The 24387-nt window shown below is 44.1% G+C and overlaps 1 protein-coding gene and 1 pseudogene across 3 annotated transcripts in view; both read left to right on the forward strand.

The window, feature by feature from the left end:
* Positions 1-786: 786 nt before the first annotated feature.
* LOC310812157 (C2 calcium-dependent domain-containing protein 4C-like) lies at positions 787-5210 on the forward strand (annotated as a pseudogene). The gene is made up of 2 exons: positions 787-904; positions 3820-5210. The product of its transcript is annotated as a C2 calcium-dependent domain-containing protein 4C-like (transcript).
* Positions 5211-7460: 2250 nt separating this feature from the next.
* Positions 7461-24387, forward strand: part of vps13c (vacuolar protein sorting 13 homolog C) — a 67471-nt gene continuing 50544 nt past the window's right edge. Inside the window, exons 1-10 of one of the 2 annotated variants that reach the window (XM_083680300.1) lie at positions 7461-7590; positions 10343-10386; positions 11990-12032; positions 16035-16130; positions 17029-17061; positions 19129-19230; positions 21948-22057; positions 22261-22320; positions 22568-22627; positions 23037-23117. In XM_083680300.1, the coding sequence (XP_083536426.1) occupies positions 7491-7590; positions 10343-10386; positions 11990-12032; positions 16035-16130; positions 17029-17061; positions 19129-19230; positions 21948-22057; positions 22261-22320; positions 22568-22627; positions 23037-23117 (729 nt within the window). In that variant the 5' untranslated portion in view covers positions 7461-7490. The remainder of the gene's footprint in view (positions 7591-10342; positions 10387-11989; positions 12033-16034; positions 16131-17028; positions 17062-19128; positions 19231-21947; positions 22058-22260; positions 22321-22567; positions 22628-23036; positions 23118-24387) is intronic. The other variant, XM_083680301.1, reaches the window with a different exon arrangement.

The raw sequence follows: 24387 nt of genomic DNA on the forward strand, positions 1-24387 counted from the left end.
GATGGCTCTTAAGTGGGGATGGTCTTAGATTGGCTAATGTTTTATAAACATTTGATTCCTCGCCAACCTGCTATTCTCCTGAGTGTTTATGCATGCCCAGCCAGCTCTCCTGGTGTGCAGTGACTTCAGGCTCATAGGCTCTATGTCTGTCATCTCTCACTATGGTAGTGGGGTACGAGTTTACTCCAGGGGAGACTGGTGGAGGTAGAAATCGGAGGATCGGGGCGGGAGGGGTGGGGTAGAAGGGGGGAGAGAGAAAAAGAGAGAGAGAGAGAGAGAGAGAGAGAGAGAGAGAGAGAGAGAAAGAGAAAGAGAAAGAGAAAAAGAGAGAGCGAGAGAGAGAGAGAGAGAGAGATGGCCTGATATATAATGCAATCACATGCTGACAGTAAACCATAGTTACTCAACTTCAAATTGAGACAATTCCTTTGTCTGAATGAGTTTACGATAGCAATTTGGTCCAGACTTTCCTCTCCTTTAGGTTTCGTTTCAGGCTCTTATATATATTGAAAAATGTATTCACTCACTGCAATGCAAGTCGCTTTGGATAAAAGCGTCAGCTAAATGGCATATATTAGATTATTATTATTATTATTATCTCAAAGGCTCTCAGTCTGCCCTCTCTCAACCCTGGTGAAGGGATATGAGTTCACTTCATACTTGTATCATCATGTGACCCTTGTACCCTGCTATAAAACATGGCACCTTGGCGTTTTATTTCATCCTCTCTAGTCCACAGCTGGGTCACTTCTGGTGGCAGTGTCTTACAGGTGTCGTCATTCGAGCATGACCCGGCCCCTTCGGCCTGAATTACGTCACTGTGGACTGAAGAGTGTTGCCCAGAGGGCTGAACACTCTTCAGTCTCCATGGGGCACAGAGTGAACCCTTCAACCCTCCGCCACGGTAAGAGATGGCAGAACGAGAGCCTTGACATAGGGGGAGTTATAACAGTTTATAACAGGAGGCATTGGTTTATAACAGGAGTCTGGCTCAGTGCTGCACAGGGAAATGGAAGCCTTCCAGGAGAACACCAATGGGGTTATTGACAGTTTTTCCAGGTATTTCACTTCAGTGAATTTGATTTAGTGTTTGGCACTTACAGATTAAACATAAGCTACTTAGAACATTTAAAGCCCCCTCTCCAAACTGCTCGAGAGGCTTTCATTTAGAAGCTATTTGCTGGTTTAATGAGAGAGCATTGGAGTATGAATCACACCTATCAAAACAAAAATCAATCAGCACTCACTCTGTGTGTGTGTGTGTGTGTGTGTGCATGTGTGTGTGTTTGTGCTAGCATGTGTGTGTGAGTGTATGCAGCAGGTGCCAGCCTGTCAGCTTCTTGACAGTGCTTCTGACGACCCAGTGATCCTCTTATAGGAAATCACCTCAGGGCCCTACCCTTACGCACGCACGCACGCACGCACGCACGCACGCACGCACGCACGCACGCATGCACGCACGCACGTTACAAGGCGGTGTCGCTGAGACAGGAGACAACTTCGCTGGAGGCATGAAGTGTGTGACCTCCAGCAGGGGGGTCTGACTCGCTACAATGGTGAGAACACACACACACACACACACACACACACACACACACACACACACACACACACACACACACACACACACACACGTTACAAAGTTGTAAAAGTGTGACAGGTTCTAAGATCTGGATTGAGCAGGCAGAGTGAAGCAGAGACAAAATGATTCAGTACTTTCAGTTTTAATTATCTCAAATTGCATGGTTTCACACATTTTCAGAATTTCTTTCCTTTCGGTTCACATCCAAGCTTGTTTATCCATTAACCATTTACTTCAAACCAAATTCAATGCTCAGTTAATCCAAAACACAAACAAACCAAGGACACAGGACGCCACGCAGCCCAAAGGCAGGCGTCCAGGCTTCTCCATAGCCTTTTTCTCAACTGTTAGGAACACGACTCCTCACGTCCTCTCCTCCCTCCTCCACTCACATCCTACTGAAAAGGCATCGGAGGAGAAGAACCCTTTAGATTCCTCCCCTTACATATTCTCCACCAATGCTTTTTGAGGATGAAGTGAGTGGAGGACAGAGGAGAGGGCATGAGGAGTCGTGGTTCCTTACAGTTGAGAAAAGGCTCATTTGTTACCAACACACTTTCTCAGCCCAAGCACATGGTACCACCAACAGGTCACCCTACCTCAGGACTAGAAACAAGGGAACATGGGGTTTTGAAAGGTAGAGAAAATCAACAACTAAGGCAAACTAATGAACCAATGGCAATGTCAGCTGGTTATAATTTAAAAATTATTTTTCTCAAGTAGAAAAAAAACCCACCCACGCCATCGAATTGTTAGCTTTTCCTTGGACGTAGCTGATTAAACATCAGGTATTTCAGTGACAGTCACGTGTGTTGGCAATACAGAGGCAGCAGGTTGGAGATTTGTGTGAGCTCAGATTGTGAGGAAGCAGTACTGATTGTAGTAGCGTGACACCTGTGACACTATGACTGGGTGTTATTCTCTTAATGACATTACAACAATCAACACTGGTGGTGTTTGGCTGGTGAACGTAGACGCCCAGAGTTGAATGCACACACTCATTTCACACATTTATCAAAACATTTTTCTTTGCAGTACAGATAAGTCTAGCTCTACTACTGTACAAGGTAAATACCGCCATCCCTTGGTGAAATATGGTATTAAACATACAGGTTTAGTGTTTAGACGGAAGGTTCAAACTTCAACCTCTAGATGGTGGAAGACTGTAGAAGCTGTTTGTTACAATCGTATGTCAAATAGAAATTCAGAATGAATGAGAATCCCTCAATCTCCAAAAATCCTGCAAAAATAAACAAAGAGAGTTTAATAACAGGGATGTCAACATTTGCGACTGATTCTCAAATGTCCCCAAATCACTCACATTTACATGATCTCCCCATCAGGTGTGTGTGTGTGTATATATATATATATATATATATATATATATATACACACACACACACATATATATATACACACACACACACACCTGATGCTCCCTGTAGAGTAATACAGCTTCAGACTAACTGACATCATGTTTGGGGGGGGAAAAGTCAAATGGACAAAGATCTCCCTGTGTCCCAACATCATCACCCCCAACACCATCCCAGAGTTCTGCATCCCTCCCAAAATATGGCCTTTTCTGTCATGACCCCAATCATGTCATTGTCCTTTTTCCATTGAGATACATTACATCCTCCCCATAGACTTTTGGTATGGCCTGGATGTGACCTTATTTCCTTATTCCTTATGGATGTGACCTTTCCTTATTCTTCTGTTGCGATGTTGCCCTCTCCATATGACCAGACTGCCGGCCAGTCTCTAGAGAGGGTGGAGCTTCAGTCTCTAGAGAGGGAGGGTCTTGATCAGGGGTGGGTGTGTGGGAGAAGCCCTGATCCCCGCCTCTCAGGTTTCAGCTCTATTTAAACCAGCCTTCCTGCCTCTTTACAGCCCAACGCCTGTCAGTCTTTCTGCACCTCACAGACAGACTGGACCATACAGCAGACACACAGAGACACAACCTGACTCTGCAGAGCCATAGCTCATCCTGAAACACAGAGCCTGACAACCACTCCTGATATTCTCTCATATTCAAGGTACGTTTCTCTCCTACAAAACCTTTTTTGTTGTATGTTCGATTATAAGAAGTCAGGATAAAGATATTGTTGTAATCACATCAAAATATGACTTGCTGTATGTTGAGGGCCAAAGGGTTTGTGTTGGATTGACTTGCTTGTGTAGTTTTCACTGTGTTATTATATTTGATAACTTACATCCATTCTGTCTCCTCTCTCCAGGGCTGTGCAGCTGTGTCCTGCTTTGGGACTCCGTGTGGGTGCTGGAGCAGATCCACATCTCTGTGAAGAGGAACCACCTGATGCTCCCTGTAGAGTAATACAGCTTCAGACTAACTGACATCATGTTTGGGGGGGAAAAAGCCAAATGGACAAAGATCTCCCTGTGTCCCAACATCATCACCCCCAACACCATCCCAGAGTTCTGCATCCCTCCCAAAATCACCCCTCAGCAGGAGCTGAAGACGCTGGAATGGACTAAACCAGCTGCTGTAAGGAAGGCCTGGACTAAACCAACTGTGGTAGTGAAGGGGTCTTTAGCTGCCAATGTTAGCCCTATCCAGGTGGAGCACGTGGAGGAGGGAGTGTATGACAACAGCTTCAGTGACGAGGAGAGCAGCACCAATGCAGACCCCCTGAGCCAGGCTGCTCTCTCCCTCCCCCACCTGGCCAAAGCACAGACCTGTTATGGCTTCTCCACCCTCCTGGAGAGCCCCCACACACGCAGGAAAGAGTCTCTGTTCCACAGCAACCCCAGCACCTGCCCCATCTCTCTACCTCCCCGGGAGAGGACCAACACCTGTCCCAGACCCCCCCGCTGTACTTCCAAAGCACCCCAGAACCCCCCTGCCTCGTTCAGCCTCAGAAAGCTGACCTCCAGGCTGGGTCCCAGGGTAGCGGCATTCCACAGACAGGCCACTCTGGACAGCGACACCCCCTCCTCCACAGACTCTTCGCCCTTCAGCTCCCCGTCTCTCCCCCGTCCTGACACCCGGACCTCACTCCTCAAGGCTCTGAGCCAGGAGAGGCTGATGATGTCCAGAGGGGGGAGGAGAGCTGTGCTCTCCAGGTTTGACTCTCTGTCTACAGATGAGGGCAGCTCCACTGACAACAGCCCCAACGTCCCCCGTCGGGCATCCGAGGGGAGAGTAGAGCCCCTGGGGTGCACCACCAATCCCCACACCCTGGCCCCTCCCTCTGTGTTCCCCACAGATCTGCTGTTGCATAGAGACATGAAGGAGACCCTTGTCCCAGTGGGCAGAGAAGGAACGCTACGCCTCTCAGTTGAGTACTGCACAGACAACCAGAGACTGAGGACGAGACTCATCAGTGCCGAAGGGTTGTACGGCCTGTCTGCGGACCCTAATAGCATCAACTGCAGCGTCACTGTTTGTCTCCTTCCAGGGAAGATTCAGAAACAGAGAAGCACCGTTATTAAGAGGAGTCGTAACCCCATCTTTAACGAGGATTTCTTCTTCGATGGGATTAATGAGGGTGACGTTATCAGCAGGTCTCTGCGCTTTAAAGTCATCAACAAGATGTCCACCATGAAAAGAAACTACATTTTGGGGGATTGTGAGATTTTATTAAATTGTGTATTAAAGGCGCACTAAAGTGAAAATTGTCATTTGTAGTGTTTTGGTTTTAAGTTTGGCTTCACCAGATCAAATTATCATCATCCAAATATGAAAAACTTGTTTCTGTTGTTGTCTACTCTATCGAATAAACCAATGATATCATTTGTTTGCATTTTACATCCCTACCATTTTATCCAGCACCAGCATTGGGCTGATTTGACTTCAAAATGTTACCCAACTAGAATTCAGGCTAGCCTAGGTGCGGCAGTGTATCTGTGCAGTCTCAAGTTGGACAATGAGGTGTAATTCTGACTGCGAAGCCTGAAAACATGGCAGGGACAACATGATGGCTATGAAATCCTCAATAAAACATCCTATGAATTATCTTTGAAGAATCACCACATAACACAACCATCAACCGAACATATGTGCAATTAATCAATTAGACCTCTGAAATACCATAATGATTTGTATCCTACAACAGTCTACACATTGCGGCATATAGGGCATCTCCTAATTCAGGTGCACATATGTCAAGAAAACATTCATGGGTTAAGATTAGGGTTAAGGTTAGGATTGCCTCCCACAATGAAGCTTGCTGCTCCATGCAGCTTGTGAGAAGTGACTATGGGGCTTCACAGAGCCTCGCTCTAAAAACTGTGTGAGCCTCGATCTCGCAACTCTTGTAAATCTCAAGCAACCAAAATTGAGCAAGTCAGAGAGATTTTATCATGCAACAGGTATTGAAAAGTGCTAATCAGCACTGGTCGTCAACTGCTCAAAGTTGATTCTCTCAAACATGGTCATAGTCAGCTCCCTGCAGATACAGATCCTAGGAACTAACGGCTCACGAGACGAACTGTCAAAAAAAAACCTGTCAATCCTGTAATCTGCTGGCTTTAGAAATTGTGATAAGCAAAAAAAGCTGCTTCTTGCATCTTTTTGAACATTTTAAACAATTAAATTGTTAATTAAAGTATGTAATGTAACATTTACCCAGAAATGATTTGATATGGAAATCAAAGTCACTTCAGTGGGCCTTTAAGAATGTAAAAGCATACTTGAGTGTAAATGTTTAATGTTTTCTATTTACTTTTTGTAATGCTAAAAATAAATTAAATCATGGGAAACCATTTTTGTTGCATCTTATCCTCCTACAATGTTAAGAAACCAATCATAAGAGGAGTGAAACAGTCCTAGCAAGTGAATTCATGGTTAGCATTGGTCCATGCATGGAGACATTACCATGTGCAACGGCTTTGATCCATAAAAAAGGTTTTCTTTTTCATGCCTGTTGTTTGCAATTAGCCGACTTTAAATGTCGATAAATTTTTGAGGGGCGATATGTTTCTCATATTAGAGGAAACTCTATGCGCTTAAACTACAGTAGAAGTTATATGTAACTAGTAGTTTAGGATTATTTAGCCTTTTATTGGTTAGAATTCATATTTATGGGGTTCGTAAATGATTTGCTCAAGAGATCACGCTGTGTCATTACAGTGGAACAGGAAGCTAAATAATAGACTGCCCTTAGCCTTTGATACATATTAAAACAATCATAAGCCTTCCAACATATCTTTGTTTTTGTAAGCCATTGAAAATGTATTATTCTTTGGGCCACACCTGAGCACAGACAGTGCCTTCGGACAGTATTCAGACCCCTTCACTTTTTCCACATTTTGTTGTGTTATAGACTCAACTTAAAAATAATGTGTGTAATTGATTCCTATGCAAATCAGAGACCCTATAAAAACAAAGATATTCATTCCAAAATTACATGAACTATTATCCTTGCATTAAGATGGACTCAATTCAACTTATTGAGTGATTTGTTCATGACATTTGTGCATGTTAGCTAATTTTAAGACTGTCACAGCAAAGGGTCTGAATACTTATGTACGAGGTATTTCTGTATTTCACTTTTAAGAAATTTACAGAATTTTTCGCTTTATCATTCTGGGGTATTGTGTGTGGATTGATGGCAAATTATTTTAATTTAATCAATTTTTTTATAAATTGAAAATAACTTGAGTCTATAACACAACAAATGTGTAAAAAGTAAAGGGGTCTGAATACTTTCCGAAGGCACTCTATTTTACTTAAAATCGATTACTCGGCCATCACCATACAGTACTAACCCTAACCCTAACCCTACAGACATTAATAGTCGACGGCAGCAGTCGATCACAGAGCGAATCGTTTTCATTTTTAGCGCCAGTCATCTTGCTCCGTACCGAAAGCACTTAGATCACGGGATAGTGTTGGCATCTGAAGCGCATACCCTGTAACACGGGTAGTGCTTTGTCCTATTCAACCATGGTTTTTGAATCGCTGGTTAGCGATCTATTAAACCGGTTCATTGGGGACTATGTGGAGAACCTGGACAAGTCGCAGCTCAAGATTGGGATCTGGGGAGGTAAGCGACAGAAGGAAAGCCCCAGCGAGCGTTGTAAACAAACGGCTGTCAGCCTGCCTGTGTCAAGCTTGCCTGTTGGTTCACATACAGTACTGGGCGTTAGCTACATATTTAATCAGATCATTTTGGTCTGATTAACATGCATGCAATTAAAGTGGAACTGCATGTCGTGCATTCTTATTATGGTTGAAATCCTTCCCTGGTCACACAGTCTGGCCAGGGTGTCTTTTTCAGCAAGTCACTCACTGCCACACACACACACACACACACACATACATACACACACACACACACACACACACACACACACACACACACACACACACACACACACACACACACACACACACACACACACACACACACACACACACACACACACACACATACACACACAATAGTCAGTCACTATCGCGCTAACCCGAACGGACATCACAACTGTACTTACAGTGTCCTACATAAGTATTGGGAAAAGGAAGCATGTTTTCTTCTTTTGGGTCTATACTCCTACAGTTTGGATTTGAAATCAAACAATTACTATGAGATTCAAGTAGATATTCTCAGCTTCAATTCAATGTTGTTTTCGTTCAGATTAGTGTCACCATTTAGAAATGACAACTCTTGTTATACATAGTCTATCTATTTCAGGGCACTGAAAGTATTGGGAAAATTGTTTCTGGTTAGTCAGGAGTGTTTGGTCACATCATTTGTGCAGGTATAAGAGAGCTGTCAGTGTCCAGTATTGATTCTAGGCTTTAGTATTCAGTGTTGATTCTAGCCTTTGGAGTCTGCTATTGGTGTCTGTCAACATGAGGACCAAATCCTATTGAGCTCAGCAATTGCAAACAGGCTGGTTGGCCAAGGAAGACTACTATAGTGGATGACAGAAGAATGCTCACCATAATTAAGAAAACCCCCAAAACAACTGTCCCACAGATCAGGAACACTCTCCAGGAGGTAGGCATGAATGTGTCAGAGACTACCATCCACAGAATACGTCACCAGCCCTGACCCCCCAACCCCCTCCCAGTGCAAACCACTAAATCCTCCTAAATCCTAAATGAATATTATCATGTACCAGAGTAATTGCAAGAGGAAAGTTTGGTCTGATCCGTGCATGATTTACAGCATACCACCTCATCTGTGAAACATGGGTGAGGGGTGTTAACTTGTCTTAATTGATGATGTAACTGCTGTCAGCAGCAGCAGATTGTATTCTGAAGTCCAAAAATATCTTGTCTGCTCGAGTACAAGAAAATGCCTCCAAATTCATCATACAGTAAGACAATGACCCCAAAGTCCAAACATACTGCCATAGCAACTTAGGGAGTTTTTCAGAGCCAAAAAGCAGAAGGTTCTTGACTGGCCAAGTCAATCTTCAGATTTAAATTGACCATGCAATTCATTTGCTGAAGAGGGGACTTAAGGCAAAAATACCTCAAAACAAACAACAACTGAAGATGGCTGCAGTACAGGCTTAGCAGAGCATCACCAGAGAATATACCTAGCGTCTGGTGGGGGCAATGGGTTGCAGACCTCAGGCAGTTATTGCATGCAAATACTAATCATGAGTGCTTCATCAGAAATTATATGATTTTTCCCCAATACTTTTCATGCCCTGAAATAGGGGGAGTGTGTTTAAAATAAAAATGACGTCATTTTTAAATGGTGAAACCAATCAGAATGAAAACAACATTGAATTAAAGCTGAGAATCTCTACTTTGACCCCATAATAATTGTTTGATTTCAAATCCAAACTTTTGGAGTACAGGGCCAAAAGAAGAAACAATGCTTCCTTTTCCCAATACTTTTGGAGGGCACTGTATGTGGAGTCTGAGGCTCCCCTATTGTAGCTCCCCTATTGTAACTCCTGCGGCACAAAGTCATTCCCGAGTGTGATACCTCATTGTGAATCAAGTCCTCTACTTCCATACTACTTTGAAACAATCTTCCCATCACATAATATAAAAGATTTTCGCCGTTTTAGACGAAAACCTGCCCGACAATGTTTTGCTGCTTCACCAGTATCCACATGTTATGATGGGAAACAAGTCATGCTACAACATCACGTCATGAGACAGGTGTGATGGTGTTGCACAGGGAATGGTTTCCAGACACAGCGTGTGGATATCTATGGCCTTACATAAGGTCAACAAGACCTCAAGACAGTTGCTGCATCCCATTTCTCCACCCTTTTCCTGAAGTATGCACTCTCCCACATGAATTTCGATGGGAACGGATTGGTATAAGACAGGGGAGGCTGGTGGAGGTAGAAATCGGAGTATGGGCTCATTGTAATGCATGGAATCAAACAAGTCTTTGATACCCTTCCTCATTCCATGGATTACAATGAGCCCGTCCCCCGATGTCTACCTCCACCAATCTCCACTGGTATAAAAGCTTGTGCCTATGCTGTTAAATCCATGGAGGGAAGTGCACAAGTGTACACTTGTGTACACAAGTGTACAAAGGAAGGTTGGAGAAATGGGACGTAGCAAGAGCCTCTTACAGTGATGTCATCAGAAAGGTAAACACAGGATGACTGTGATGTGGATGTTGATGTGGGCGGCACTGTTTCCCTCTCCCGTTCCTATCAACCCACTGAGACACTGACCTTTAGAGAAAACATAGACATCTGCCTTGACACATCATTGCTAATCGCTAAATCCCATGTGTAGCCTTAGGCAAGCAGACACTTACTGCACACTGCCTATTTACACTACAAACCTTATCTCCTCTCCTCTTTGTCCAGGTAATGTTGTCCTGGAAAACCTGAAAGTCAAGGAAAATGCCTTGGTGAGTATCATGAGGAAGGAGTGTGTACTTGTTCTCTCCAGGCGTTCCCTCCCCAGGTAAAGCAGGCTAGATCAGGTACTGATGAAATGGAAACTGTGTCCTTGTCGGTATTTGGCCTACATTAACAATGGTGTCAACTTTCCCCTACAACTGGTTTCATGTTGATCAAGAAAGTAGTGTAGGCTAAACAAAATCAGTATACTAGGTTATGGTAGGGTTAGGGTTAGGGTATTGTACACTTATTTTTCAGATTAAAGGTCCAAGCACCATTCATTTGGAGAAGTTATCTATGTCCCATCTCATGTAATATGATAATAATATACGCCATTTAGCTGACGCTTTTATCCAAAGCGACATACATTGCAGTGAGTGCATACATTTTTCAGTATATATGGTCCCAGCAGGAATGCCATGTGATGTCAAACCTGCTCCTGTCTTGTCGCATGATATTGAGTGTAGAGTGCAGAGCCAGCCAAACTGCTGTTCTGTAACACACTGCGTGCTATTACAATTGAGATAATATTTAGAATTGTTTTTACGGGTAATGTCTGCAGTGTTGTTAGGCTGCAGACCGTGGTGAAAGCCGTGTAAGAGTCTCACAACGGCCTTCTAACAGCTCATAACGGCCTTATAACAGCTCTATGGCTTCTCACCCTGAGCTGGTGTTTGAAGGTGTACATTTCAGACTAGCCAACAATAACTTATTGCTAATAACTTAACTTAACCCTTTAATTTAATTATTCATATTATGTGCATTTTCTATTGATTTTTTTCTTATTATTCTATTACTTTTTAAGGGAGGCTTCCTGACAAGCCCTACCGGGTTTCTTAACTTCCTCTGCACAATTTGCCTTTTCTTTTCCCGACATAGCTTTAAATACCTTTTTTTGAGGTATTTATTTATTTATTTATTATTATTATTATTTTTTTTAAAGCTGACTAGTGCTGTGAGTCTGCAGACAGACTGAGAGTGTTTTAACACTTCTGTTGCACCATGGCACCAAGCCGCTAAATCAGAGTGTCTGGTGTTGAAGGCTGGTGTTGAATCTGAGGAGGTGTGACTGAACCAACCACACCAGTGATTCTGCTGCTACTGTACAGTCAGGGGAGGCTGGTGGTGGTAGAAATCGGAGGACGGCCTCATCGTAATGCATGGAGTGGAATGCATTACAATGAGCTAGTCCTTCGATTTCTACCTCCACCAGCCTCCCCTGGCTACTGTGTGTCTGTTCTGCCAAGAGACTCCTCTCCATGTCAGAATGTTCTAGAATGTTCAACTGTTACCCTGAATGCACATTAAAAAAATTATTTTTTATCACAATCTGAGAACATAGGCTACCTGCACGATATACAGTTTATTTCATCCTTGCTCACAGTCGACAGAGACTGGCCTATGCAGAATTTACAACTCACCCTTAATAGTTAAAACATAATGAGATTAACAGTGCATACAATTTTCGAATTGGACAGTTAGTGACAAATTAAACGGTTATTAATTGCCTTGATTGTAGGTCTAGATTAGAATATGGATTGTATGTCAAGCTGGATTGCATTATTGTTTTTTTTATATTGGTTCTTTAATGTTTATTTTTTTCTTTTGTAGAGTGAGCTTGATGTCCCATTCAAAGTGAAAGCTGGGCAGATTGGTGAGTATCTCACTGACTGTGTGTATGATCCTGGCTTACCCTGATATTGTTAGGATTTTATTGACCGAGGGTAGACACATTGGCCATATTCAACATCACCAGGAGGTCTAGAGGTAAAAGACATGAAAAATCAATAAAAAAAAAAAAAAGTTTTTTTTTTACAATTTTATTTTTTAAATTTTAGGCGGGGGGGGGGGGGTCCTACTGAGACCAAGCTCTCTCAGAGGAGCCCTGCTTTACAAACATAGGGTGAAAGGGCAATTAGCATTTGTTATTTATAGCCGTCTTGTCCTATAAAACAGATCATAAATGTACATTCAAATGACAAACTTAATGCAAATCTTTATCAGGCCCTAGTCCCTAGCTACTGTACAACAGCTCACTTTCCTGTGTTCAGAGACTGGCTATATACACTCACTGAGCACTTTATTATAACGCCTGTACACCTTCTCATGGTGGAGGTGTTGTAATGGTGTGGGGAATGTTTTCTTGGCACACTTTGGGCCTGTTAATACCAATCAATCATCGCTTGAATGCCACAGCCTATTTGAGTATTGTTGCTGACCATGTGCATCCCTTCATGGCCACAATTTACCCATCTTCTAATGGCTACTTCCAGCATGATAATGCACCGTGTCACAAAGCAAAAGTCGTCTCAAACTAGTTTCATGAACATGACATTGAGTTCCGTGTTCTTCGGTGGCCTTCCCAGTCACCGGATCTGAATCCAATAGAACACCTTTGGGATGTGGTAGAATGGGAGATTCACAGCTTGGAAGTGCACCTGAAAAACCTGCAGGAATAGTGTGCTGCAATCATGTCATTATGGAGCAGAATCTCCATGTTTCCAACATCTTGTGGAATCAATGCCACGAAGAATTGAGGCTGTTTTGAGAGCAAAGGGAGGCCCTACCCAGTATTAGTATAGTGTTCCTAATAAATTGTTTGGTGAGTGTAGACCACAGTGGTGGTGGTGGTGGTGTATGCGTGCGTGCGTGCGTACGCACATGGGTTCTATGTCTGTATCTGTGATCTCCAGGGTCGGCATCGCTAACGATGACACTCTTCTCTGACTGTCATGCTGAGAACCTCCACCAGAACTCCACCCTTAGACCACTAGTTGTGGTCTCATCTGACCGCTACTGTTTATAGCTGCAGCAGAGCCTCCACATACAACACACTGGAACACAAAGTTCCCTGACTGAATTGACACTAAATATATTCATGCACAAACACCCACACTATTATTATTATTAGAGTTGATGTGACTACAACAGTACCCCTTCCACGTCTCTGAACGATGTCTTTCTCAATGAGTCAATGATGAAGATGCTGTACAGTTCAGTGTAAAAGTCACACAGGCTTCATTGGGACATTAGTCTCATAGAGTTGTGGCTTGTGTTGGCTGTTTAGCAGTAGAGGAGCCTCCCAGTCACGTTACTGGTGATTGCATTAGCTGAATTAGCTCAGTGGCTACTCTGAGAGAGGGTTAGGCCTCCCGGCTCTGTCTCCTTAGATCAGATGTGCTCTGTGACAAACAGACAGTGGTCTGTTGTGAGGGGATGTGAATAAGTAGGAGTGTGTGTGTGTGGGTGTGTGTGTGTGTGGGGGGGGGGGGGGTGTGTGTGTGTGTGTGGAGGGGGAGGGGGGGGGGGGTTTACAGACTGAGTCATTGTTTGGTGATAAGAGGGAAATAAATATGAAAATAAATTATTCATCTGAGATAGCAGATGTATTGACTTTCATCAGAGAGTGTGTGTGTGTGCGCACCTGCGTGGGTGTGTGTGTGGAGTGGCCATTCCACTCTGACTACATCACAGTTCCTGTAATCCTATTAAGCCATTACGACAACATCCTCACATCTCCCCTGAGCCCTCAGGATGGGGTTGGGGGTCAACGAAGACTTCGTAAACACCTGATACTGAATCATTTCAATAACATGTTTTAGATTTGTTGAAGTGAAGCTAGTTTAAGTTCCCTGTTTGTCTGTGTCAGTTTATCATTTGAGTGATGTAATGTAATGTTATCCCATTCAGGCCTATATGGATGCGTCTGAGATGGGTAGGCCATCCACACTGTCTTCCTGGCAGCTCCATTAGCGATGTCTGTTTATTTGGAGAGGAAGGCCTTATTGGACGAGAGCCTTTCTGCTCCGCTACGGGTGTTTGCAGCTGCCATGTTAGCCGTTAGATATCCTCAGAAGAACAGAATCTGCGTGTGTGTCGTCTTCAACAAAGCAATGACGCTGCTCTGTGTCTTTGAGACGACCAGTTGATTCTGACATTAGCCGAGTTCCTTCATTATTGATGAGCTTGGCCACGGAGGAGCAAGGAATTGCAGCTGTAGCTGTATCCTTCTTTTCCACCGAGAAAAAGCCTCAGAAGAAGAAGAATTTGGATGTCTAGTGTTCGAAGATAATTCGATTTTTTTTACGTTTACTAACAGCTGTGGCCTTTCCTCCATGTGTGTTTGATACCCTTCCTCATTCCATTCTGTGCATTACAATGAGCATGTCCTGAAGGTTGGTCTTGAATCAGAGGAGGTGTGACTGAACCAACTACACCAGTGATTCTGCTGCTACTGTACTGTCAGGGGAGGCTGGTGGAGGTAGAAATCGTCCTCGGATTTCTACCTACACCAGCCTCCCCTGGCTGTATACATAAGAAACTGCCTTCTCCCCCGACCTATCAGATCTCCGTGAGAGGAAAAGAGCTGCTCCTCATTAGCCTCGACCTGAGAGCCTTCCACATCAAGTCAAAGAAAGAAAGAAAACAAAGGAAAATGAAAAAGAAAATAATGTCCCGTCTCTGGCTTCTCAAGCCTGACCTGACTGATGTGTTGTCTGCCTGTATACTGTATACAGCCTGTTCCTAAAGAGCCTTGACCTTCCATGATGTCCTCCCAAAGCTGGTGGAGCTGTGATGCCGTGGTTAATGACTGTGTGCCCTATTAAACAGCATGCGTAAACAGACACAGCCTCTCTTTCCACAGTGTACACACTGTCTGTCTTTCACGCCCGTCTGCCTTTAGGGAAGTGGAGCGACAGTGGGTTGCTTGGCAACCAGGTAGAGATTTTGGCGAGCTTTAACCCCCTTACCTAGCCGTGTTACGGCAGGCGGACGCCGCGCTGCGACTTCTAACAAACGCTTCTACAAAATGAGCCTGTTCCGATGAAAGCGTCTCGCGCGCACACGCACAATACATTCTTGACGTCACGCTGTCTTTAATGCAATGGACACTGCACTGGTTGCATAATGCGATTGTTTCTACGTGACCGAGCCCGCCCTCAACATTCTCATCAGTGTTTGTTCATTGACAGGGCAACGGTAGAAAGGGAACGGAGAAGGGTGAGATGGGAACTTGGTCACGTAGAAACAATGGCCTTGTGAAATCGTGCAGTGTACATTGCGTCAAGGCATTGAGATGTGAGGACATCATGGGATGTGCTCCTTTTGTAGATGCTCGCACAGACATTGCAGCTGTAGTCATAGTCTTGTGATGCACCATTAAAAAGCCTCAACAACACAAAAGGAGAATCTGGACACGATAGCCAGGCTGTCTGTTGTTCAAAAAGATTTAGGATTGGTAACGATCATGATCATTTTCGTGAGATGCATTAAAAAGTCAGCTGTGGCCTTTCCTCCGGGTGTGCTTGATACAGTTCCTCATTCCATTCCATGCATTACAATGAGCCCTTCCTCCAATTTCTACCTCAGATAACCAACCTCCCCTGGCTGTTATGTCAGGTGTAACCAGAGACTGCATTGTGGCTATTGAATGGTCTTATGAGGGAAAACCCACTTGGACCGGAAAATGGGGCCAGCTATTCTGGATGTAACATAATCTACCAGAGCGCTCGCACTACATAATCTCATAACAACTCGACTGACAAGCTGGCAAGGTGTCGACAAAGGGCATGTTGATCAAATAACAAAGGGTCTTAAAAACCAGAAACATAAACACAGATGTTGTATTTTCATTGATGATTTGGTTGTTTTTCAGGCAAACTGACTCTGAAGATCCCATGGAAGAACCTGTACAACGATGCTGTTGTAGCAACGTTAGATGGTCTGTATCTGCTGGTGGTTCCTGGAGCAAGTAAGTCACATGACCTCCCTCTACATGCTGTTTTTGTGTTTTTTTTCCAATAAAAATATATCATTATCGTATACAAAAGTGGAGGCTGGTAGAGGTAGAAATCGGAGGACTCCTTATTCCATTCGAGCCTGTCCTCCGATTTCTGCCTCCACCAGCCTCCCCTGATATACAGTGCCCTGTGTAATTATTGGGACAGTAAAGTATTTTTCCTTCTTTTGGCTCTATACTCTGGATTTAAAACCAAACAATTACTATGAGGTTAAAGCATAGATTGGCAGCTTTTATTTAAGGGTATTTGTGTATTGGTTTCACGATTTCAAGAAATGGTTTCATGCCACCAAAAGTATTTGGACAATTGGCTTGACAGGTGTTTCTGGTTAGTCAGGTGTGCAGTCATAAAATAACTGTCAATGTTGAGTCTTGATTCTAGGCTATTAACACCAAATATTCATCTATTACTATAGTAATCTGTTGACATGTTGGTTGATATTGATGTTGTGGTGTGCCAGAAAGTGACAGTGAATGTTGCAAGAGTTTCCTTGTATTGGATATACCCAGTTCCATGAGAATGTACAGTACCAGTCAAAAGTTTGGACACACCTTGCCAAGAGTATGCAAAGCAACAAACAAAAGGTGGATTTGTTTTTGAAGAATCTAAAATATAAACCATATTCTGGTTTGTTTAACACTTTTTCGTTTACTACATAATTCCATATGTGTTCCTTCATAGTTTTGATGTCTTCAGCATTAATCTACAATGTAGAAAATAATAAAAAGAAAGAAAAACCATTGAATGAGACGGTGTGTCCAAACTTTTGACTGGTACTGCATGTTCAATCTGGATGCAAAAGAACGGTAAGGTAAGGATATGTTCAGTTGTGCTGTCTATGTGTTTCAGCTGAGACACAGTTACTTTCGTGCCCTTACAATGGTAAGACAATGACTACTGGTACCGTATATCCGGGTTCAAGGTGGTGGATGGAGACCAATCAAAGTCTCTCTCTCTCTCTGTAACTCCTCCCTCTCTTGTGTAGTGAACTATATAGATACTCCGCCTCTTATGTATAACCCCTTATTTTGTACATCTTTCTGGTCTTATAACCCTTTTCATTTCAGCCCCATGATTGGCCGCTGGACTGTAGAATGTCGTAGACTATTCCACGGTTTACATGCCTGTTGTATCCTGTTCATGGTTTGAGACCTTTTCATGGAGATGGCTGGGCTTTGTCTTGTGAACCGAAACATTCCATTAATTTATCATTTATTTTCGAAATCAAATGAATACAGATACTGACGATAGGTATTGTACTTCACTAGCATATGTCTACCATGAACCCCTGAGTGTCATGTGTTTTACCAGACAGAGCCCTAGCCAACAGTATCTTGGTTTAACCCTTTATCTGACATTAAAAAACCCCACAAAAAACCACACACAATAATTTGTTCTAACAGACAGATAGAGGGTTGATATTCTGGCTTGGTTGACGGGTTCACGTTTTTCACTGAAACTTGAGTCTTCCCACAAGATTCAAGTTTCAAATGTTTCCTTTGGCCTGTCATTCACAGTGACATCCATCAACTCTGTTCAGGTTTAGACGGTTGGATATTCATGACCGCTTTTCAAAAGTGGACTGAGTTGAATTTCAAGTGACATACTGTCACGATGTTTTATTTCATCACTGTAAGCCAAAGCTGCTTCTGTCTCTTAAACCACAGAGTCTAGACTATACTGTAGACTTATTATTTCAAGTCTAGATAGACACGAGAAGAAAGAGAATTAGACTTTGGGCCCTAATGGACATTCTAACTGCAGGGATGGGGGATCAGTCAGTGGAGGCTGGTGGAGGTAGTAGTATGGTACCATTCCACATTCCATCCCATGCATTACAATGAGCCTGTCCTCTGATTTCTACCTCCACCAGCCTCCCCTGTTCTCAATCTCTTTGAGGTCGTTGAATAAATACCAGCACTTAGAAGTGTGCCATATTCAAAGGGAAAACGATATGCCCAGGCCAGGGTTAGTTGTTACAATCACTCTGGCAACATTGTAGGCGTCTTTCTCCCTTGAGTATGAATGTGTATAGGGCATCAGTGGAGGTAGAAATCGGATTCCATTCCATGCATTACAATGAGACCGTACTCCAATTTCTACCTCGTGCAGCCTCCCCTGATAGGGCAGCATGAGTACCGTAGGAGTGTTCTGGCCTGTCTTTGTGTTAGTGTGAGGCTGTGTTTAGGGCTGTGGCTAATAGGAAAGGTTGCTGTTCCCAGTGGTTGCCTAGCAACATGCACACGCACACGCACACACACACACACACACACACACACACACACACACACGTAGCATAGCTAATTTTGGGATTGCTACAGTATCTATCCTGAGAATAGGTGTGCTCTTAGTTCTAGGAACAATGAGTCCTCTTCCTCAATGTTCCCTTTCTACAAACACAGTGGGTGTGTGTGTGTGTGTGTGTGTGTGTGTGTGTGTGTGTGTGGACTCACTGATGCTTCAGTAATGACCTGGGCCCATGCAATACCAGATGCTCCTCTGACAGCTGAACACACACGCACACACACACACACACACACACACACACACACACACACACACACACACACACACACACTACCTCATAGCAACATACCGGACTGAAACACTATACCTGTTTTATGAATGACCTGGCTGGTTATTCCCTCACATTTTTTTACTTTCCTTTCACTGTTTACAATCTCTTTACAAGATTAACTAAGTATCATATTCTTCCATAGGGCATGAACCGTAACCCAACATAGAGGCTTGAACTGTCGTCATGTAAACCTTACCCTCCTGTCTTACTCCTTCTCTCAACCTTGATTTGTATGTTCTGTAGTATTTCACACTGACCTAGCCTAATGCTAATCGGCTAACATCAGGGCTGTTTTCATGGTGTCCTTCTTGTTGTTGTTGTTGTTGTTGTTTGTTGTTGTTGACAGTGTCCATGTTGTTGTTTGTTTGAAGCCATTAAGTATGACGGGGCGAAGGAGGAGCGCTACCTGCAGGAGGCCAAGCAGAGGGAGCTGCAGCGCATCGAGGAGGCTCTTCAGATGGCCGCACGCAGAGGTGAGGGCTCTCTCTCTCTCTCTGTCTCTGTCTCTGTCTCTGTCTCTGTATGTGTATGTGTATGTGTATGTGTATGTGTATGTGTATGTGTATGTGTATGTGTATGTGTGTGTGTGTCTCTCTCTCTCTGTCTCTGTCTCTCTCTCTCGGTGTGTGGGTGTGTGTGTGTGTGTCTCTCTCTTTCTCTCTCTCTCTCTCTCTCGGTGTGTGTGTGTGTGTCTCTCTCTTTCTCTCTGTCTTTCTCTCTCTCTCTCTCTCTCTGTCTCTCTCTCTCGGTGTGTGTGTGTCTCTCTTTCTCTCTCTCTCTCTGTCTCTCTCTCTCTCTCTCTGTCTCTCTCTCGGTGTGTGGGTGTGTGTGTGTCTCTCTTTCTCTCTCTCTCTCTGTCTCTCTCTCTCTCTCTCTCTCTCTCTCTCATTCCCTCTCTCTGATGTCTCCCTTCATGTTTCACCCCTCTCTCCTCCCCAGATGTTCTCAGGTCATTGCTCTCCTATTGCGTGATCACCACAGCAGGGGAGGCTGATGGAGGTAGAAATCGATTTCTGCATTTCTACCTCCACCAGCCTCCACTGCACCACAGGGCATGGACAGTCTCATTTGTCGCCATGTCCCCCCCCCTCCCTCCTCCTCTCCTCCCATCCTCTCCTGTGCACTGTAACCATATAATGGAGAGACTTAGAATACTAATATCCTCTCTCTCTCTGTTGCCGTTGGTGACACATTCCGGTTTAATCACCATGGTGACTGTCTCACTTTCCACTTGAGATCAGAAGATGCGTGTAGAGAACGGGTTCTCTCAGCGAATACTTGTTTTGATGTCACACACACACCTCATGTCAGAGTGTAGCGTAGAGCAGAGGAGGCTGGTGGAGGTAGAAATCAGAGGACGGCCTCATTGTCATGCGTGGAACGGGATGAGGAATGGTATCAAACACAACGTGTGTTCGGTGTTTGGTCCCGTTCCTCTTTCCGTTCCATGCATTACGATGAACCTGTCCTCCGATTTCTACCTCCGTCAGCCTCCCCTGCTGTACCGTAGAGTCCCATCTCACCGGCTCTACCTTCAACTGTCAATAGGAACCATTTCAGGTCATCCTGTCACATGACCAACTCACTGATCATTGTGTCATCATCATTGAGAGGTTAGGAGTTATTTTTGACAAAGCGTCAGAAGTGAATGAGGAGATTACTAACTGGTGTGCTGATGAATGGAGGGACAGAGGGATGGTTTAATAGCTGTGTCTTATCTCTGCTGTTTGTCTTGTGCTTCACGCTGCGTGACTCTGGACACAGACTCTCAGAGCGGAGAGTTCTTGTTCAATCTGGAGAGTGTTGTGTACAAGGAGCCCCAGCACGGTAGGACTAACCCTAACCCTAACCTGTACTGGACACGACTGAAGCTATAGCACGATAGCTAGTGGTCTTTTGCAGATGTTAGGGACAGGACACATGAATTACACTCTACCTAAACTAGCCCGCACCAATACAGCATACACACTGCAACGGGGGAGGCTGGATGGATCGGAATGAGGAACGGTATCAATTCCTGATTCCATTCCATGCATTACAATGAGCCCCGTCCTCCGATTTCTACCTCCGCCAGCCTCCACTGCACCACATATGCAATATATACAAGCTGACCACATATACACTGGAATGTTGGAGGGGGAGAAAAGGCAGAAAGACTTGGTTGTAGAGGAAGTAAAAAAACATTGTAATATACAGTACCAGTCAAAAGTTTGGACACACCTTGCTTGTCATCAAAGCAAAAGGTGGCTACTTTGAAGAATCTAAAATATAAACCATATTCTGGTTTGTTTAATGCTTTTTTGTTTACTACATAATTCCATATGTGTTCCTTCATAGTTTTGATGTCTTCAATATTAATCTACAATGTAGAAAATAATAAAAAATAAAGAAAAACCATTGAATGAGAAGGTGTGTCCAAACTTTTGACTGGTACTGTATATTTTTCAAGGTTTCCTGAGAGCTGTGAAACTTAAGACATACAATAGCTTAACACCTTTCATGAAGGTCTACGTCAACTCTTTCCTTCTACAGTATGTCATTCCTGCTGTATTTGTTAAAAAAAATCCTTCTCTTCTTCTTCTAACCAATCTCTGTCTTCTTCTCTCTGATGTCTATCTGTGGTTGCACCGCGGGGGCTAACCCTAACCCTAACCCTCCTCTCTCTCTCTTTACGCTGCGTTTGTCACATAAAAGGACGTAAGCCTAAGAAACATAAGAAAGGCTTTATGAAATCTAAACGCCACGAGCAGAAACAAGGTAGGCCCAGTACGGTGTGTGTGTGTGTGTGTGTGTGTGCTGCTACATGTCGTGTCGTTGTGCGGTAGCGACGCTGTGTTCTCTACGATCCCACACAGACGTCTGTGGAGGTCGACAACTTATACACTCTTCGAGTCCCCTTTGGAGAACCCTTTGAAGAACCCATTTTGGGTTCCATGTAGAACCTTCTGGGTTCCTCCTCTGTGCAAAAAGGGTTCCCCCACAGGGACACATGAAGAACCGTTTTTCTAAGAGTATGCATCCATATGACGTACAGTATGAGTTGTGTGAGTAGCTTTTTTGTTGCCATCTCTGCCGCTAAAAGATGAATGAAGAAAAGAGGGTGTTATTCTACCACGCCCCCCCCCCCCCCCCCCCTTCAGTTTCCATCTGTATGTGGAGTCGTAGTCACGTTTTGTCTGTCCGTTTCCAGAGAAGCCAACGGAGGAGAAGAAGGATACCTTCGCTGAGAAGATGGCCACTCAGGTCATCAAGAACCTGCAGGTCAAGATCACCAGCATCCATATCAGATATGAGGATGATGTAAGTGTCTGGGTCTCAATACTCTCAGAGCCTCCCCCCTCTCTCTTTCTCTCTCTCTCTCTCTCTCTCTCTCTCTCTATGGAGACTGGGACTCAATACTCCACTATAGTCTCCTCTTTCTCTGTCTGGGCTGGAACCCAACTGTGGACGTCAAGCCACCTGAATGCTAGGAGTGTGATTGGCTGTCTGGTTTTGTCTTGCAGCTGTCAGACCCTCAGCGCCCTCTCTCCATGGGAGTCACCCTGGCTGAGCTGAGTCTACAGGTACACACACACACACACACACACACACACCAAATGATTTCCCTCGACCAGTGATACCCAATCCCGGTCTTCGTCCAAGCCTACTGATTGAAAGAATCCACTGATCATCAAGACCTTGATGAGCTGAGTCAGGTGTGTCAGTGCTGAGCTGGGACAAAAGCCACCAGGACCAGGATTAAGTATCACTGCAGTAGAGTGTATTTTAGCAATTTAAAACTATATAATGTATATAACCTTATCTTTCTAGACAGCAGACGAGAACTGGAAGACATGTATACTAAATGAAGCTGCCAAGATCATCTACAAGGTAACTGTCTTCATAAATCCATGTTTTATAACGTTTTATAACGTTTTATAATGTTCATTCGAATCCTATGTATCTTGTTGCATTTGACTTTTAGTTGTGTGTTATGTAGTGTAAGATAACCATTATAACCTATTGGTTTTTAAAAGCTGTGCTTATATTGTTGTTTTGTTTATACATCATCTTTCAGTGCGTTGACTGGTTGTTGTATGATGTTTATGCATTGTTGACTGGTGTATTCTTTCGTGGCTGGTTGTCGTGTGTTATTTTGACTCTGTCAAGGCTAGCTGTTGTATGTTGTTACCATACTGTGAACTGACTGGTTGTCGTGTGTTATTTTGACTCTGTCAAGACTAGCTGTTGTATGTTGTTACTACACTGTGAACTGACTGGTTGTCGTGTGTCTCTCCAGCTGGGTCGTCTGGAGTGTTTGTGTGCCTACTGGAACGTCAACAGTCCCATCTTCTACACAGGCTCCTGGGAGGAGATAGTGGTAACATACTCCATCTTTGCTACATCTTTACACAGTACAGTTCTCCTGTTATCAGTGCTTATTGTGATGCTAATGGAGGAGCCCTGCGTGGGTGACACGGTCTTTGTTTTCAAGAATGTTACTGAATCTTATGTGTTGCTGCAACCGCTGCTTTATCTAAAGGAAGCATGGATGAGAGGTCACAGCATCCTCATCTGTCTGTCTCTCTGATGACACGCACAGAGAGAGAGAGACACACACACACACACACACACACACACCTCTAATCCAGCCCCCCAATTGTCTGGTGTAGGGGACATGTGACAGAATGACATATGTATCACATTTCTCGAAATGCTGAATAGATCATCATTTAGATCATCATTTAAATCAGAGATGAATGGATAGAAACCGTTAAGGTAATCTACTCTGCACTCGGCTAGTGTTCCTTTCACATGTGAGGGATACCGTAACCAATCAGAGCTGGTGACTAAGTCACATAACGGTACCACGGGCTCGTTCTCAGCTCTCATGTGTGGCTGGCTGACCAAATGACAACACAGACAACACTAGCTCACATTGATGATGACACACAAACATGCACGTACGCACGCACGCGCGCACACACACGTGTCCCACATGCCACACACTCATGACACACACGCGCGCACCACACACACACACGCGCGCACCACACACATGCCACACACACACACACACGCCACACACACATGCCACACACACACACACACACACACACACGCACCACACACACACACACGCACACACACACACGCACACACATGCGCCACACATGCCACACACTTGTGACACACACACGCACGCACCACACACACACACACACACGCCACACACATCCCCCCCCCCCCCCACACACACACACACTGTGACATAAGGACATATTTACCCCCATGTGTCAACCTTGTTGTTGTTATTGTTGTTGTGAAATGTCCGAACAGACAGTTCTAGTGAATATGAACAGACAGTTCTAGTGAATATGAATAGAGTCGTAGTGGAAACGGATGACGAGTCTCTCTCGTGCAGGTTGTTGATAGGACAGGTAAGTGTTGTCTTTGGGATGTTTGACAGAGCGGGGGGTGGTGTCAGGCTAACAGCAGCACATAGTGCAGGTTCCTAATACAGTATATTATATATGATATATTTTCTATAACCACCTCACACGCGTAGGGGCCGTTCTGCTGCTCTTTTCAATAACCGGTTTTCCACAGCGGGGGCTTATGCTGTGCGTGCCAAGACCTATTTGCTGACC

The sequence above is a fragment of the Argentina silus genome (genome assembly GCF_951799395.1).
Source record: "Argentina silus genome assembly, chromosome: 11".
Taxonomy (NCBI): domain Eukaryota; kingdom Metazoa; phylum Chordata; class Actinopteri; order Argentiniformes; family Argentinidae; genus Argentina; species Argentina silus.